At 50.3% G+C, this 17,498-nt stretch overlaps 2 protein-coding genes and 1 long non-coding RNA gene across 10 annotated transcripts in view; 2 read left to right on the forward strand and 1 right to left on the reverse strand.

Moving 5' to 3' along the window:
• Positions 1 to 7,726, forward strand: FOXRED1 (FAD dependent oxidoreductase domain containing 1). Of its 5 annotated transcripts, none has more exons than XM_070365169.1 (11): positions 33 to 250; positions 2,353 to 2,573; positions 3,230 to 3,340; positions 3,812 to 3,930; positions 4,827 to 4,921; positions 5,222 to 5,323; positions 5,685 to 5,761; positions 6,116 to 6,275; positions 6,366 to 6,499; positions 6,738 to 6,842; positions 7,044 to 7,726. In XM_070365169.1, exons 1-11 carry the CDS (start codon positions 166 to 168, stop codon positions 7,296 to 7,298), a joined length of 1,464 nt encoding a protein of 487 aa, XP_070221270.1. In that variant the 5' UTR covers positions 33 to 165; the 3' UTR covers positions 7,299 to 7,726. The 5 variants fall into 5 exon arrangements, with proteins under 5 accessions (XP_070221271.1, XP_070221270.1, XP_005892332.1 ...); XM_005892270.3 differs by having other exon boundaries at positions 34 to 250; positions 6,116 to 6,276; positions 6,370 to 6,499; XM_070365170.1 differs by lacking the exon at positions 2,353 to 2,573 and having other exon boundaries at positions 1 to 125.
• On the reverse strand, positions 6,397 to 14,380 carry LOC138986244 (uncharacterized). 4 transcript variants are annotated; one of them, XR_011463102.1, is made up of 3 exons: positions 10,342 to 11,533; positions 8,096 to 9,211; positions 6,397 to 6,522 (listed from the first exon to the last, which is right to left on the reverse strand). It is a non-coding gene; the product is annotated as an uncharacterized lncRNA (long non-coding RNA). The 4 variants fall into 4 exon arrangements; XR_011463104.1 differs by lacking the exon at positions 6,397 to 6,522 and adding an exon at positions 12,108 to 14,380 and having other exon boundaries at positions 7,867 to 9,211; positions 10,342 to 11,259; XR_011463105.1 differs by lacking the exon at positions 6,397 to 6,522 and adding an exon at positions 12,108 to 14,380 and having other exon boundaries at positions 7,867 to 9,211; positions 10,342 to 11,341.
• The window catches only part of TIRAP (TIR domain containing adaptor protein), an 18,137-nt gene continuing 12,381 nt past the window's right edge, over positions 11,743 to 17,498 (forward strand). The window contains exon 1 of the mRNA XM_070365176.1: positions 11,743 to 11,880. The gene's annotated coding sequence lies outside the window, so the exon portion shown is untranslated. The remainder of the gene's footprint in view (positions 11,881 to 17,498) is intronic.

The raw sequence follows: 17,498 nt of genomic DNA on the forward strand, positions 1-17,498 counted from the left end.
TGGGAGGGACCGACCGCCTATAGGGGGGGGGGGGGGCAGGACCCCGTGGCGTCGCTGGCAATGGGAGTGCTCGAATGAACGACTGGCGTCGCGTAGTAGTGACTGCAGGCTGGGACTGTACCCGGGTAGGGTGCTGCTCTCCTAGCGGCCAGCAACAGCAGGGCCATGCTTCGGAGGGCGCTGCGGCTCCGCCTGGGCCCGTGCCTCTCCGGACGGGGGCTAGGCACATACAGAAGAGGCTCTACTCTGGGTAAAGTTGAGGGCAGCGGAGGGTATCGTGGTTCTGGGGTGTCCCCAGTCTCCAGCCTTGTGACCTTCAGGACTCAGAATCCCAGCCCACGCTGGGAAGACAGTGGGTCCCTCGGAGTAGGGGGTAACCTTGCCTGCCGGAGCTTGTAGAGCCTGGACAGGGGTATGGATCCCAGAGTTGCCTTTCTCAGGTGACATATCCCAGATGATTCTATGCCTGAGTTTGCCACCAAAATTGCAGCCGGGCTGATTCTTTGGTTGCACAGAAATTAATGAAGTCGTGCTTGCAAGCAGGATGCTGTTTTGTGGCCGTGAGGAGGAAAGAAGAGAGAGGATTCGATACACGTCCTGGAGGTGTCTGAGGTGTAGCTGGAGAGGGAAGGCTTCGTAGACCAGTTGAAAACTGAAGAGAAGCCAACTAGGACGATGTCCTGCACTGCCAGTAGGTAGTGTTGGTAGCCATACATGGAACGGCTGGAAACTGAGATCAGCCTTGAAAGATGGTGTTTACTGGCTCAAGGAAAGTGTGAGCTCCAGGTTCTGGAGAACTGAGCAAAGGTTAGAGAAGTATCGTTTTCGTGCAAGGAATTAGCAAAGGCCATCGGATAGAGAGTTGAGTAGTAGTATGAAATTATGGGTAAGGTTAAGTCCAGATCAAAGAAAGACTCGAATGCTGAGAAGAGTTTGAACTTGGGACTGGAGGCAGTGACAGGAGACTTGGAGATTTATGAGCTTGGTGTGAAAGACAAAAAGATTCATGTATTCAAGGCATTTATTGAGCACTTAGGATGTGCTAGGCTGGAGATTTGGTGGAGAAGATAGACATAGCGCAGTATGAAGCAATCACAGATGAGTTCAAAGTTGCAAGTGTGCTGCATGTTGCAGAAGAACAGTTCACTGAGCTATGAGATAGCTATGAGATAATAACAGGATTACTTGGCATAGTCTAGGGGAGGTCAGGAAAGGCATTCCTGAGAAAATGATAACCGAGCTGAGATCAAAAGGAACCAAGGATTCTTAACTGGGCAAAGAAGTGGGCGCAGAGTTTCAAAGCAGAGAGAACACCTGTGTAAGTCCTCTGTGGCAGAAATGAAGGGGTGAGGTTGGAGAGTTCTGGGAAGACAAGGTGAACAAGAGCTAGATTGGGCAGTGTCTCACAGGCCACGTGAAAGATTTTGAACCTTTGTCCTTAGAGTGATGGAATGCCATGGAAGGTTCTAAGCAAAAGAGTGTTTGATTAGATTAATGTTCAGAAGAGGTCATTCTAGCTGTGATAGACTCATTGGAAAAGACCCTGATGCTGGGAAAGATTGAAGGCAGGAGCCAAAGGGGGCAACAGGATTAGATGGTTGGATAGCATCACCGACTCAGTGGATATGAGTTTGAGCATCCTGTGGGAGTTGGTGATGGACAGGGAGGCCTGGCGTGCTTCAGTCCACGGGGTTGCAAAGAGTCGGACATGGCTTAGCTATTGAACAACAACAACAAAGCTGTGATATAGGAAAGAAGTTGGGGGGTAGGACAAGAGGGGAATGAGTGGAAATGGGAGCTCTTAACAGCCTTCGTGGGAAAGACATCATCGTGGTTTGGTCCAGGGCAGTGGTGGTAGAGATGGGGAAAAAAAGGGGGACAGATTGGAGAGAGATTTAAGAGGCAAAGCCATAAGAACTTGATAACAGGCAGGATGTGCGTGTAGATTTGCTGGTGGTGATGAATATCCAGGAGAAGGTGCCACTCAGAGGTCCATGCTTCTGAGGGCCCTGTGGCTCTAGATGTGCCAGGACTTATTCGTCCAGAAGCCCAGGAGAGAAATGTGTAAGTCCCCTGGCCTAGGGAGAGAGTAGAGAGTGTTCACTTTAGGAAGCTGAATCTTGCAGAGCTAGTATAATGCACTCAAAGGAAGTGCGACTTGGGCACAGAGACCATGAGGCAAAGCTGTGGAATGCTGCTGGGTGCCAGCTGACCTTGTGAGGACTAAAAACTCAGTGTCAGTTTAGCCCACCTTTTCCTGTGCCCATCTTCTGACCACGATATACACACACCCCACCCCGCCTCTTGGAAAGGAGATGCATGGCCCTCTCTGATCATAACTGCATCCCACAGACTGGGATGGAAAGGTGTCGGAGATCAAGAAGAAGATCCAGTCCATCTTCCCTGGCGGGGCTTGGAACCCACTGTATGACACCAGCCACCTGCCCCCCGAACGCTCAGATGTGGTGATTGTGGGGGGTGGGGTGCTTGGCCTGTCTGTGGCCTACTGGCTGAAGAGGTTGGAGAAGCAGCAAGGTGCCATTCGGGTGCTGGTGGTGGAGCGGGACCACACGGTGAGGTCTGAGGTGGGGCAGAGTCTGGCAACTCAGAGTCAGGGGCAGGGGAGGAGAAGAAAGGCTGAAATCTCTGAAGGGACAGGACTTTGGCCCTTGTGAAACAGCCCCAGGTTCTTCCTCAAACTAGTGACCTTGACAGTAAGGTTTTTGCTTTTGAAAGCAAATTTCACAATTGTTGTGTGTTTTGAGATTGCAGAGGTCTGGCCTGCATTCCAGCTGTAATCAGCGCAGTTATTACAAACCCCTTGCAGGCTTCATTGCTTCTGAGGTTTTTGTGTTTTAATTGTTCCTGTTTACCACTGCTGGCTAGTCACAGGTCTTGCTCCATTGGCCATGTCCTTCTGTTTTCCAGTTAGCAGAACCAAAAGTCAGTCTCCAGCCTTGGACTTCAGGGTCATTACCATTTTGTAACTTTGTATGAGGGTGTCCTGCCCTTTGATGACTGATCCTCTGCTCTGTACCTATCCTAATAAGGATTTTAATGACCATTGTTCTCACTGCCTTCATTTGGGTTTGTTCACTTCAGCTCCTCTTAGATTATAAAACCTGAGGGTAGGACGCCCCTTCAACTTTGGACATGTGACTCTCACCCTCCACGACAGTATTCTTCTCACATGGGACAGGGCCCGCCTCACCTTCTCTCATCTCCGCAGTATGCCCGGGCCTCCACCGTGCTCTCCGTGGGCGGGATTCGCCAGCAGTTCTCATTGCCTCAGAACGTCCAGCTCTCCCTCTTTTCGGCCGAATTTCTACGGAACATCAATGTGAGATTGGGGGGGGTGGGGGTGGCGACCCCTCCTTTAGCCCAGAGAGGGGGGCAGTCCTGCTGGCAGGGGAGACAGGGCAGCTAGGAGTTGGAAACACCAGTTTTCTTCCCAGTGGCAGTGCCTGGAGGGGGCTTTTCTCTGGGTTAGGGCACTGAGCTGAGGGTTGTGGTAAGAAAGCCAGAAAAGCTCCCTCTCCCTTTTTTTTTTTTTTTAATATTTATGTATTTGGCTGCACTGGGTCTTAGTTGCAGTATGCAGAATCTTTGATCTTTGTTGCATCATGCAGGATCTCTAGTTACAGCTTGTGGGATGTCTAGATGTGGCATGTGGAATCTGGTTCCGTGACCAGGGATTGAACCTGGACCCGCTGCACTGGGAGCTCAGAGTCTTAGCCTTTGGACACCCGGGAAGTCCCACTGCCTCCGTTCTTGAAGTCAGTTTCCTGGACGAGCTTTTCTTTGCACACAGGAGTACCTGGCGGTGGTCGATGACCCTCCCCTAGACCTCCAGTTCAACCCCTCCGGTTACCTCCTTCTGGCTTCTGAGGAGGGGGCTGCGATCATGGAACGCAACGTGAAAATGCAGAGGTGGGCGCCTGGCGCGGCCTCCGCGCTGCATCTCAGCACCCTCTGACTCACTTTAGAGGCCAGGGTGACAGAGCTGATGAGACAGGCCCTAGGAGCTCAGTCTGTCAGAAGGATGGACATGGGCAGACCTCCTTGTCCCGTGCTAAGTGCTGTATCCAGACACGGACAGTCGCTGTCACAGTGGTTCCTAAATTCCCAGGCAATGAGAACCCCCCAGGACACATCCCTTCTACCAAGTCCCACGAATCCACAAGTGTTTTCTCTAACAGCCAGAAAGTAGAACTCGTAGGCTTTATGGAGGGCTCGTGTCAAAGGCTGTGGGGTCTCATGACCAGCCAGTCAAGAGCAGGCATCTTCACCAGATGGCTCTATGACTGTGACTAGTGACGTCAAGTCACATCCTAAATGCATCACAGACATTAACGCATTTAGTTGTCAGAACATCCCCATTTCCCACGTGGGGAACCTGAGGCACCCAGAGCTAGTAGGTGGTGGCACCAGGATTCGAACCAGACTGCCTCATCGGGCTCGTGTGTCCTTTGGGCACCTGTGATGCTGCCTTTGGGCATCAGGGTTGCAGAGGGGACAGTTGTGTTGTGAGCAGGACTGTACTGGAAGGTGGACGGGAAGGGCCCCCTGAGCAGAACAGAGTGACCCTCCCTGTTGTGAAAGCACAGGGAACAGTTGGCGGGGGGCAGGGGGCTTGGTGTGGCCAAAGGGAGTCTAGGCTGTCAGAGTGGAAAGGGAGGGCAGAGGCTGGACTTTTGACCAGGCAGCAAGGAAGAGTGGCATGGGTGAGCTGACTGTGGAGCCAGGTCCCCCTTCTCTCCCTCCTCCCCCGCCCCCCATACACATGCTCACTGAGCACACATGCGCAGACCCACGCATTCCTCCAGGCAGGAAGGAGCCAAAGTCTGTCTGATGTCTCCGGAGCAGCTTCAGAAAAAGTTTCCCTGGATCAACACAGAGGGAGTGGCTTTGGCATCATACGGTGAGCCTTACTTGGAGAGGGGGTCAGAGGTTGAGGGGCGCCTCAGGGTGAGAGGTCTCCGCGCCCTGCAGCCAAGTCAAGGAGGAACTTGTCCCAGGAGGGACAGCTCCTCCCTCCTGGCCAGCAGGACCTGCCCCGGGCCAGGCCAGCTCTGTCCTTTCATAGGATCCAGCTCTGGTGCAGTCGATCAGTGTGACATTCCCCAGCTTACGAGCCCTGAAGAGGAGTCAAAGGGTGTGGGAAAGACAACAGGAGAGGAAGGTCCTAGGCCCCCTTCACGAGTCTTCTTTCTCCTCACAGGGCTGGAGAACGAGGGTTGGTTTGACCCCTGGTGTCTGCTCCAGGGGCTTCGGCGAAAGTTACAGTCCATGGGGGTCCTTTTCTGCCAAGGAGAGGTGACGCGTGAGTCTGAGGCCCGGTGCCCGTGGCTTATGTCCTCTGGCGGCGGGGAGGCCAGCCCACACCGGGTCTCGCCTGCACACACAGGCTGAGCAAGGGGAGTGGGGGCTTCTCCCCGGGTCTGGTCCTGAGCATCCCACCTCCAGCTCCTAAGCAGATTTTTCCATGACTCGTGAGCTGCTTGAAGTTCCGGCACCATCCTGTCCTGTGTGGCCAAGTTCGTCCTGGCTGCCCTGTCCCTTTTGGCTTCGATGCCTGTGGGACAGCTCCTAGCCTCCAGCTCTCTGTCCTTAGGGAACCGTGGAAGCTCCATTTCCTTCCTCTTCAAGCCCTCAAGGACTTACCTTCTTCCCTTTTTCTGCAGGTTTCATCTCTTCCTCCAGCCACATGGAGACTGCCAGCGGGGAGCAGTTGACTTTGAAAAGGATCCATGAGGTCCATGTAAGTTCTCAGCCTAGGGGCCTCCCTTAGCAAAGTGCATAGTGAGGAAAGTCATGACTGTCCTTGTGTTTATGCATTTTGTTTAAATTGTTTTAGTTATAGAGGAAAATTGCTTTACCATATTGTGTTGGTTTCTGCATACAACAACGCGAATCAGTCATAATTCTTTATATCCCTGCTTTCTTGATCCTCCCTCCCCCCTCCCATCCCACTCCTCTGATGTCACAAAATGCCAGGCTGGGCTGCCTGTGTTACATAGTCCCTTCCCACTCGCCGGCTGTTTTACACATGCCTGTCCTTTTGATCGTCTTCTACCCGCTTCCCGTGTGGGTAAACCGAGGCTGGGGTCCGCAGGTGAAGATGGACCACAGCCAGGAGTTCCAGCCTGTGGAGTGTGCCATAGTGGTCAATGCAGCGGGGGCCTGGTCTGGCCAAATAGCAGAGCTGGCTGGTGTTGGGAACGGGCCGCCGGGTACCATGCAGGGCACTAAGCTGCCCGTGGAGCCGAGGAAAAGGTGACTCCTCCAGGGCTCTTCAGGGGGTGGTTACACGAGGGTCGGGGTGGGGGTCACTGTTCTCGCCACTTCTCACGCTGCTGGTCACGGCAGGTATGTGTACCTGTGGCACTGCCCCCAGGGACCAGGCCTGGAGGCACCGCTCGTCGCAGACTCCAGTGGAGCCTATTTCCGCCGGGAAGGATTAGGCAACAACTACCTGGGCAGCTGTAGCCCCACAGAGGTAAGCTCCGTGCGGTCAGGGTGCTGGCGAAGAGACGGAGAGCGGGTGTCACTCAGGAGTCAGGCTTCCTTGGAGGGCCCCACGCGGGAACTGATGTCACAGTCCCCTCTGGCTTTGAACTGGGGTCTCTTCCCCCCCAGCCCCTGCCCACCAAGGGGACCAACTAAAGAGGTCGGTGACGTCTGGATCTGCCCTTGTCCTGGACAACGTCAGCCCTGTCCCCACCTCTCCCTACCAGGAGGAGGAACCAGACCCAGGGAACCTGGAAGTGGACTACGACTTCTTCCAGGAGAAGGTGTGGCCCCGTTTGGCCCAGAGGGTACCAGCCTTTGAGACTCTAAAGGTAACTGGACTGAGACAGATGACCCTGGAGCCTCTGGGCCTGCTCCCAGAGCCTGCCACCCACCCCACACAACAGGGGCCTCCACTTCACAATGGCTGAGGACTATTCCGTGGGCCTGCTCAGAGGTGGTAGAGGGTACTGGGAGTGAGGTAGGGTGCATGGGCAGCCCTCCCAGGAGCCCCATATCTCGTGCTCCCGCAGGTCCGGAGTGCCTGGGCTGGCTATTATGACTACAACACCTTTGACCAGAACGGCGTGGTGGGCCCCCACCCCCTTGTCATCAACATGTACTTTGCAACGGGCTTCAGTGGCCACGGGCTCCAGCAGGCCCCCGCCGTGGGGCGGGCTGTGGCCGAGATGGTGCTGGAGGGCCACTTCCAGACCATCAACCTGAGCCCCTTCCTCTTCAGCCGCTTTTACTTTGGAGAGAAGGCCCAGGAACACTGTATCCTCTGAGCTCGGGAGTGCCTCACAGGCCCACCACCCACTGTGTCACCCTGGGCTCTGATCCTGGCCATGCTCATACCTCCTCACAGCTTGGGCCTCCCCAGCACCAAGCCAGGGTCTCCTCCACCCGCCTCTCTTCCAGGGCGCCCTGCCCCATATGGGCCCAGGCCCATGCTAATGGAGAACGATGGGGCGGGACCCCAGGACTGATCACGGCCCAGGTTGATGCCTCCCACCAGTAGCCCAGCAGGACAGAACACCTCAGGGGCCCTGAGCATCAGGACCCAGGACTGGCTCCTTCCTGGTACCAAACCAGAGAGACTGCCTCTGCCTCTCTCAGCAGAGCCCAGACCAGAAGCAACCTGGGGCAGCTTGGCCTAGGTCTGTTGACTTTTCTGTTTATCCTCCTTATTGATCAATAAATGTGATTAACTCTTTCCTTTTAGCAGTCCTCTGTCCCTTCGTCTTTTCACCTAATGGCAGTCGCTTTTGAAACAGCACCCTAGTCGGTGGCCCTCCCAGATCATCCGTTGGGAGAGGGAGGGAGGAGAGGGCAGTTGTGCTGCCGGGGGCCGGGGGTGGCGGGGTGGCCAGTGGAACCCCTGAGTAGAGGGTAGGTAAGCGCCAGGACTTATCAAGTGAGCAGAAGAGGAAGAGGCACCTGAACGCGGAATGAATGCAACAAACTCTCGCTGAAACACAGGAAGGAAGTTGCCAGGGGCAGGGGGCAGGGATGGGGCAAGCTGAACCCAGTATCTGTGTTAACCCTATGAGGCTGCCTCCTTCAGTGTCCAGTATCCACTCACCCTTCCTTCTGTACAGACACCCCCACCTACGGTTGGAGGAAAAAGGCCTTCATCTGGCTCCTCCTCCAGCAGCTACTTCCTCCAGGACCGCAAATGCTGCACTTGTTAGGAAGGCAGGAATGAAACCTCTGTGGCTCAGATGGTAAAGAATCCACCTGCAATGCAGGAGACATAAGAGACGGGTTTGATCCTTGGGTTGGGAAGATCCACTGGAGGAAATGGCACCTGGGAAATCCCATGGACAGTACCCTGGCGGGCTACAGTCTATTTCAATTCAGTACAGTCGCTTAGTCACGTCCCACTCCCTGCGACCCCATGGACTAGCACGCCAGGCCTCCCTGTCCATTGCCAACTCCCAGAGTTCACTCAAACTCATGTCCATCGAGTTGGTGATGCCATCCAACCATCTCATCCTCTGTCATCCCCTTCTCCTCCTGCCTTCAATCTTTCCCAGCATCAGGGTCTTTTCCAATGAGTCAGTTCTTCCCATCAGGTGGCCAAAGTATTGGAGCTTCAGCATCAGTCCTTCCAATGAATATTCAGGGCTGATCTCCTTTAGAATGGACTGGTTGGATCTCCTTGCAGTCCAAGGGACCCTCAAGAGTCTTCTCTAACACCACAGTTCAAAAGCATCAATTGTTTGGCACTCAGTTTTCTTTATAGTCCAACTTTCACATCCATACATGACTACTGGAAAAACCATAGCTTTGACTAGACGGACCTTTGTTGGCAAAGTAATGTCTCTGCTTTTTAATATGCTGTCTAGGTTGGTCATAACTTTTCTTCCAAGGAGCAAGCGTCTTTTAATTTCATGGCTTCAGTCACCATTTGCAGTGATTTTGGAGCCCCCAAAAATAAAGTCTGCCACTGTTTCCACTGTTTTCCCATCTATTTGCCATGAAGTGATGGGACTGGATGCCATGATCTTAGTTTTCTGCATGTTGAGCCTCAAGCCAACTTTTTCACTCTCCTCTTTCATCAAGAGGCTCTTTGGTTCCTCTTTGCTTTCTTCCATAAGGGTGGTGTCATCTGCATGTCTGAGGTTATTGATATTTTTCCCGGCAATCTTGATTCCAGCTTGTGCTTCCTCCAGGCCAGTGTTTCTCATGATGTACTCTGCATATAAGTTAAATAAACAGGGTGACAATATACAGCCTTGACATACTCCTTTCCCTATTTGGAACCAGTCTGTTGTTCCATGTCCAGTTCTAACTGTTACTTCCTGTCCTGCATACAGATTTCTCAAGAGGCAGGTCAGGTGGTCTGGTATTCCCATCTCTTTAAGAATTTTCCAGAGTTTGTTGTGGTCCATGGGGTCGCAAAGAGTCAGACATGACTGAGCGGCTGACCAACAATAACCGTCTGCACTCCTGTGGGGCTTTATTTAGGCTGCTGCTGCTAAGTCACTTCAGTCGTGTCCGACTCTGTGCGACCCCATAGACGGCAGCCCACCAGGCTCCCCAGTCCCTGGGATTCTCCAGGCAAGAACGCTGGAGTGGGTTGCCATTTCCTTCTCCAATACGTGAAAGTGAAAAGTGAAAGTGAAGTCGCTTAGTCGTGTCCTACTCTTCGCGACCCATGGACTGCAGCCTACTAGGCTCCTCCATCCATGGGATTTTCCAGGCAAGAGTACTGGAGTGGGGTGCCATCGCCTTCTCTGTTATTTAGGCTACAGGACTGCAATTAGCCTGCAATTGTCTGTCTTCCCTTTGTGAGGGACACAGTCCCCTAGCTTTCACCTCTGCCCCAATACCAAGTGTGACTAGCCTATCCTTGGCTCTCAGTGTGTTTGCCTGAGCTCCTCTCTCTGCTCCTGCTGGAAGCGGATCCATCCCTGGCCCCAGGGACTTTTCAGTCTAACAGAGGTTAGCTGCTTGAACACAAGGTTCAAATAACAAGGTACTAGGATGTATTGGGGGTAAGGGGGTGGAAAGGGCAGGTTAAGACATGTTTTCCTGCACAAGCTGCAAAAATGACCCTTGCCAGAAGTGGTGGTGTTTGAAGAGTGGAGATGGGAAAAGGGAGGACACCCTGGGAGAAGGGGACCCATGGGTGGCAGGGAAAGCAGAGGTAAACACTCCATGCAGAGTAAAAGGAACCCTTCCTGCACACGTGGGCCCTGGGGGAGCTGGCTGACAGGCTTAATCTCATCTCTCATCTACTCCCCACAACACTGGGAACCAGACACCATAATCTCCATGAGGAAAGTGAACCTAGACAGGCCCAGCACGTTCCCAAGGTCTCACCTCCAGCAGGTGATGAGCCCTGGATGTGAACCCCAGCATCTCACACCAGAGCCCCTCTGGACCACCTTACAGCACACTGCCTCCCAGGATTCCTACTAAGTCCTTTTGGCTGGCTGCTGAGAAAAGTAGAAAGTCAGATTGAAAGAGAGGTCATGCATGTTCTTCCTTGTTGCTCAGTTGTGTCAGACTCGTTGCGACCCCATGGACTGCAGACCCTAGGCTTCCCTGTCCTTCAGTCTCCCAGAATCTGCTCAAACTCATGTCCATTGAGTCAGTGATGCTATCTAACTCTCTCATCCTCTGTCATTCCCTTCTCCTCCTGCCTTCAATCTTTCCCAGCATCAGGGTCAGTTCTTTGCATCAGGTGGCCAAAGCATTGGAGCTTCAGCTTCAGCATCAGTCCTTCCAACTAATATTCAGGACTGATTTCCTTTAAGATTGACTGCTTTGATCTCCTTGCAGTCCAAGGGACTCTCAAGAGTCTCCTCCACCTTGGCCCTATTCAACCACCTCCACCCTCCAGCATTTCAGGTGCACAGCAGTAGGAGGGTTTCCCACACGGACATGCCAAGGAACACTGCTCAGGAAGATACTGACATTCCCTCCAGAGGGAAACAAGCTCAGAAAATGTCACTCCCTATATCCCCCGCCGCTGCTTCACACGTCCATCAACATCCCAAAGAGATGTCCCTTCACTGTTTAACCCAGCACTCGCCACCGCCACCGTTTGCCCATCTCACTAGACCTGGCTTTAGTGCCTGCAGGGCAGTGCCCAGCCGTGTACTTGGGCTTGAACGTGAACTTCAGGGGAGCGTGGCAGGCCCGGTCGCCCTGGGGGGTTGCCTGCCTCTCCGCTGTTACCACCGACCCGACTGTGCCTGGCCTTTGGAAAAGTCTGGCATCATTTTCCTCACTTGCCTGAAAAGAAAAAAGAAGGTATAAACGCTTCCCTGGCCGGGTGTTGGGGCTTCCCTGATAGTTCAGTTGGTGAAGAATCCGCCTGCAATGCAAGAGACCCCGGTTCGATTTCTGGGTCGGAAACCCCGGTTCCATTCCTGGGTCGGGAAGATCCGCTGGAAAAGTGATAGGCTACCCACTCCAGTATTCTTGGGCTTCCCTTGTGGCTCAGCTGGTAGGGTGTTGAGAGGACTTAAATGAGTGAATCAAAGGTACTTTCCTTGTTTGACAGAGAACAGCCCCGAGCCTGCAAGTTCCGCTGCTGGTTTCGGGGAACTCGGGAGGAAAGACCTCGCTAAGCTCACGCCGGCTCAGTGGCTGCGCGGATGCCCGCGATCCTCCCCGTGGGCCCGAGGACGCGGACGCGGAGGACTTGGCCGCCGGCGGGCAGGGCGTCCCCTCAGGCCCGGCTCCGCGCGCGGGAGCGGCGGGCGGAGGAGGGGCCGCGGGGCCTGGCGCCTCCGCGCTTCCGGGGCAGCGGGCAGCCGAAGGCACTTCCCCCGGACGGGCGGACGGCCTCGGGCCGGAGCCCGCGCCCCGCACTGGTCGCACCAAGGCTGCGCCCGGCGCACCCAGGAGCAGGTGAGCGCTCGGAGCCCCACGGGCCGCGATGGGCGGGGAGAGCAGGGGGCGGGGCCGGCAGGACCCCCGCGGGCAGTGGAGACCCTCCTTAGGCCCGCGTCTGACCCAGTTAGCGGCCGATCCCCGGTCCCCGCTCCCGGACTTGCCCGTCCCCTCCCTGGGGCACCTCTGCCGGATTCGCTATCATTCCCTCTCCGCCCCTTCACCTGGCCGCCCGTAGCACTCACACGGCGGAAACGGGGTGAAAACGCCCTTGGAGAGCGCTGTCACCTTCTCTGTCGCCAAGAAGCTCGTGCAGAGAGTCCTTGACCCTGCGCAGCCTGGCTCGGTCAGGTGGCTTCCGTCTTGAACCTAGATTCTTTTCCCTCCAGTCTCCCCGCCTCTTTCTCTGCTCGCAGCCTCTCCTCTGATGGCCTTTTTGACAATGTTTCAGCAAGAGCAGGGCTTTACTTAAGGGTAAGGGTTTATGAGGGGGGATTCCTTCCACAGTCATTTCGTGAACCTAGGCCATGGGCTGCGCATCGTGTGACAGTACTCAGCGAGCAGAGTCGGAAACACACACACCCAGCCAAGTGCAGCTAAGAGACTGGAGGATTGGGTACACACTCATTGAGCTGACCCAGGGGCTACGGAGAGTCAGAAATGACCCACCATCAGAGGAAGTCACGGTCTAGTTAGTTTTAAAACCTTTTATAAAAATTGAAGTACAACCTACACAGAGAAAAGTGCCCGGATCTTAAGTGTACAGCGTACCTAGCGTTACTGCAGGATAAATGAAACATCACTCACACTCCAGATGCCCTTTTGGGGGAGATGTCTTCCAATCACTTTCACCTAAAGGTGACTGCTACCCTGGCTTTAACATCACAAATAATTTTATTTGGTTTTGAACTTTGGAAACTTAGGGTCATACTTCTGTACTTTTGTGTGTGATGCTTTGTGCTCAATATGTTGATTAACTCTTGTTGCATTTAGTGGTGGGGCTTCCCCGGTAGCTTAGCAGTGAAGAATCTGCCTCCAATGCAGGAAATGCGGGTTCGATCCCTGGGTCGGGAAGATCCCCTGGAGGAGGGCATGGCAACCCACTCCAGTATTCTTGGCTGGGAAATGCCATGGACAGAGGAGACTGGCAGGCTACAGTCCATGGGGTCGCAAAGAGTCAGATATGACGGAAGCAACTTAGTACACATGCATGCATTTATTGGTAGTTCATTTATTTTCATTGATGTGTAATTTTGAGCTGTATGGATAGACCCCAGTTTATTTCTACGTTCTACTGGATACATAGATTGATGGATACGGATTGTTTCCAGCGTGGGGTTGTTGTAAATAGTGCTGCTGAGGCTTTCTTATGGTTGTCTTTTGGTGAGCATGTGTAAGTGCTTCTGCTGAGTATATTCCTAGAAGTGGAATATAGCGCCAGTTTTTCAAAGTCCCTCTACCAGTTTACACTCCTACAGGCAGTGTATGAGTTCCTGTTTCTTCACGTGCTTACCAGTTCTTGATACTATCTGTCTTCTTCATTGTAGCCATCCTGCTGAGTGAAGGGGAAATCGGGTTGCACTGAGGTTTAATTTGCATTTTTTCTGATGACTAATAAGTTGTGCATCTTTTCATGTCTGCTGGGCATTTGGATATCCTTTTGTGAAGCGTCTGTTCAATTGTGCCGCCTGTTTTTCCAATACGTTATTTCTTTTTTCCTTACCAGTTTGTAAGAGTTCCTAAATATTATGGATATGAAACATATTGGATATGTGATATTTTCTGTCTCAGGAGATTGCTTTTTCACTCTCTTGATGATGTCTTTTGAAGAAAGAAGTTCTTCAATTTAACATTGTCCAGTTTATCATTTTTTCCCTTATGGTTCTATTATTTATGTCCAGTTTTTTTCTTTTTTCTTTTTTAATTGTTACCTATTGGGGACACAGGGAGTGTGCGAAATGGGTGAAGGTGGTCAAAAGGTATAAACTTCCAGTTATAAAATAAAGAAGTTCTGGGATGTAGTGAACAGCATGGTGACTATAGTTAATAATACTGTAGTTGAAAGTTTTAAGGCAGTAGTACTTGAAAGTTTTGAGGACAAGAAAAAAATTGTAAGTATATAGTAATAGATGCTAACTAGACTTATTGTGATGATCATTTCTAAATATCTAAATAAATTGAATCATTATGTTGTTCACCTAAACTAGTACAATGTTAGATGTCAATTATATCTCAGTTTTTAAAAATCAGGAAAATAATCATAGTCAGGAAGATAATCGCCTATATTTTCTTCTAAAAGCTTTGTTGGGATTCTCATGTTTATCTACTATCGATTTGAAATTACTTTTTTAGTATGTTGGAGTATGTGGGTCAAGATTCATTTGGTTCTACAAGGTGGTCTAAATTGGCCCAGACCACCTTTCCCACTGTACTGCAGTGTCAGCTCTGTTATAAACCAAGAGCGTATATAGATGTGGGTCTGTTTCTCAACACCCTATTCTTCCATTTGTCTGTCCTTGTATACGAATATTATTGTGCCTTAATTACTGTTGTTTTATACTGTCTTTATTACACTGGTAGTGGAAGTCCTCTTTAAAAATTTTAGGTTTTATTTTTATATCTGACCTCCCCACCCCCAAGCCTTTTTCAAAAATACATAAAAAGCAATCATTTTGAAAGCTCACAAGGAAACTAATGTATAAAAGCATAATTTATAAACTGTATCCATCATTAAATTCATTGCTACCACAGTCTATATTACATTCAATGCCTGCATATTTACATGAGACCTATGGCAAAACACATAAAAAGTAAATTCACATCATTTTAGTTTAAAAGGACCTTTAGGATATAGTTTTAAAACAAAGGGAGTTTTTTAAAACTTAGGAACTGTATTCCAAAGATCAGTTTGCTACATTTGACAAAATATAGCAACACATTAAAATACTTCCCATTCATGTTTGGTCAGTAAGATATATTCCTATGTGACTGAAATACAGCTAAGGTTTTAGATTTTAACAACCAGAGTCATAATGCTTTTGATTTATAATTTAGGGAGTTCCCTGGTACATTGACTAGTGGTTAGGATTCATCACTGTCAACTGCTATGGCCCAGATTCCATCCCTGGTCTGGGAACTGAGATCTCACAGGCTGTACAGTCAAAATATAAAAAAGTAAAATAGCGGCCGCTTCTATACACACATGCACACACACACATATGAAAAATTTGACTTGCTATTTATTTATTTTTGGCTATGCTGGGTCTTCTTTGCTGTGCGGGCTTTCTCTAGTTGTGACAAGCAAGGGCTCCTCTCTAGTTGCAGTGCGTGGGCTTCTCACTGCAGTAGCTTCTCCCCTTATGGAGTATGGAGGTGCTTGGGCTTCAGTAGTTGTGGCCTGTGGGCTTGGTAGTTGTAGCTCCGGGGCTCTAGGGCACAGGCTCAGTAGTTGTGGCGAACAGGCTTAGTTGCTTCTTAGCTTGTGGGATCTTCCCAGACCAGGGACTGGACCCGAGTCTCCTGCATTGGCAGGCAGATTCTTTACCACTGAGCCACCAGGGAAGCCCTTGACATGTTTGGTGGTGGTTTAGTCACTAAGTCATGTCCAACTCTTGCGATCCCATGGACTGTCGCCCGCCAATCTCCTCTGTCCATGGGATTTTCCAGGCAAGAATACTGGAGTGGGTTGCCATTTCCTTCTCCAGGGGATCTTCCTGACCCAGGAATTGAACCCCGGTCTCCTTCATTGCAGGCAGATTCTTTACCGACTGAGCTATGTTTAAAAGTCTTCAAAATTTACAAAATGTAGTGCTGAAAGCATTTGTACTTTGTTATATATTCAGCAAAAAGATTTAGTTTAATATAGATTATAAGACTTCAGTTAATTACCCAGAGTTCTATGACTATTTTCTGCCTGCTAGAGTCCCATCTTAAATCTGACTTTATAGCGAAATTAGTAGTTTGAAATTTATTTCACAAAATCAATCCCAAGATTTGCTGGGCACTTTTCAATTATTCCACTGCTTATATACATCGAGACAAGTGGTTCCTTGTGTCAGAATTACCTGTAGAGCTCTTAAAAACTACAAATTTGCAGGCTCCACTTTATTGAATAAGAATTTCCAGAGGTAGCTACTTTTAAATTAACTTAATTATTTGTTATTTCTGGCTGTGCTGGGTCTTCATTGGTGCACACAGGCTTTCTCTAGTTGCAGTGTGTGGTGACCACTCTCTAGTTTCGGTTCATGGGCTTCTCGTTTCTGTGGCTTCTCTTATTGCCGAACACCAGCTTTAGGGTGCACAGGCTTCAGTGCTTGGAGCATATGGACTCAGCTGCCCCGCAGCATGTGGGATCTTCCTGCAGAGGAGATCGAACCCATGTCCCCTGCATTGGCAGGCAGATTCTTAACCACTGGACTACCAGAGAAGTCTGGTAGCTATAATTTTTTAAAGTTTTCTCGGTGATAATGACATGCAGCTTTGTTTGGGAACCACTGCTGCAGCCCACTAGACCAATCTTTAGGTGCATCATCATCCTGGAGTATTTGGGGGTTTCTTGTTAGTATTTGTGTGTGTGTGTGTTTTGTTTTGTTGGCTTTGTGTGTGTGTGTGTGTGTGATTTCAGTTTTTTTGCTTGGTTGGTTTTTGTTTGTTTTGCCGCAATATGCGGCTTGCGGGATCTTAGTTCTCCAGCCAGGAATTGAAACCAAGGCCCCAGCATTGAGAGTACTGAGTCCCAACCACTGTACTGCCAGAGAATTCCTAGGGGTACTTGTTTAAAAACCAGGTTCCCAAGTCTTCCTCCCAGAGATATGATTCAGTGGATTTGGGGTTGGGCATAGGAACTGGCATTTTTAAACTCTTCCTTGTGCTTGGTCCCTGTGTTCACTTTAGTGATGCATGACGAATTACTACAAATTTAGCAGCTAAACCAACACCCGTCTGTTACCTCAAAGTTTCTGTGGATCAAGGGCCGGGGAAAGGCTTGCCTGAGTCTTCTGCTGGGGTCTTACCCAGCCGCAGTCCAGGTGTTAGCTAGGGCTGCGGTGCCATCAGAGACGCAAATGGGAAAAGAACCACTAATAAGCCCCCTCAGGTTATTTGTTGGCAGAATTCATCTCCTTGAAGTTGTAGGACTGAGGTCAGTTTCTTGCTGGCTGTTAGCGGGATACCACTCTTGGCTTCTCAAGGCTGCCTGAAGTTCCTTGACACCTGACTCTCTCATGACATAGGAAACTCCCAAGTTAGCAAAGGAGTCTTTTTCCAGTCTGATAAGATGGACTTTTACACCCACTCCCATGCACACACATACATCTGTATTAATACAAAATATCCGTATATTGTGTATTATCTATTCATCAATAGGTATTCATTATACCTAGTGATACATACATGCAGTATGTATATTTGCTATTATATATAAATTATACATAATATAAATATTTTTATATTGTTTATAAATATATGTATATAAATATTTACACACAATATAAGTATCTAAATATTTATATATACATCTTATATAGCAAATATACATACTATATGTATGTATCAATAAGTATAAATGTATATACACACATGATCATGTTACTAATTATATGATATATATATGTATGTAGGATGAGATGGCTGGATGG

The sequence above is a fragment of the Bos mutus genome, chromosome 29 (assembly GCF_027580195.1).
Source record: "Bos mutus isolate GX-2022 chromosome 29, NWIPB_WYAK_1.1, whole genome shotgun sequence".
Classification (NCBI taxonomy): domain Eukaryota; kingdom Metazoa; phylum Chordata; class Mammalia; order Artiodactyla; family Bovidae; genus Bos; species Bos mutus.

Bases quoted from the DNA above. Each gene is read 5' to 3' on its own strand.
- FOXRED1 (XM_070365169.1), top strand. From the start codon at position 166: ATGCTTCGGAGGGCGCTGCGGCTCCGCCTGGGCCCGTGCCTCTCCGGA. The intron at 3,931-4,826 runs GTGGGCGCCTGG...GCATTCCTCCAG, and splicing joins CGCAACGTGAAAATGCAGAG to GCAGGAAGGAGCCAAAGTCT. The intron at 6,500-6,737 runs GTAAGCTCCGTG...TCTCCCTACCAG, and splicing joins GCAGCTGTAGCCCCACAGAG to GAGGAGGAACCAGACCCAGG.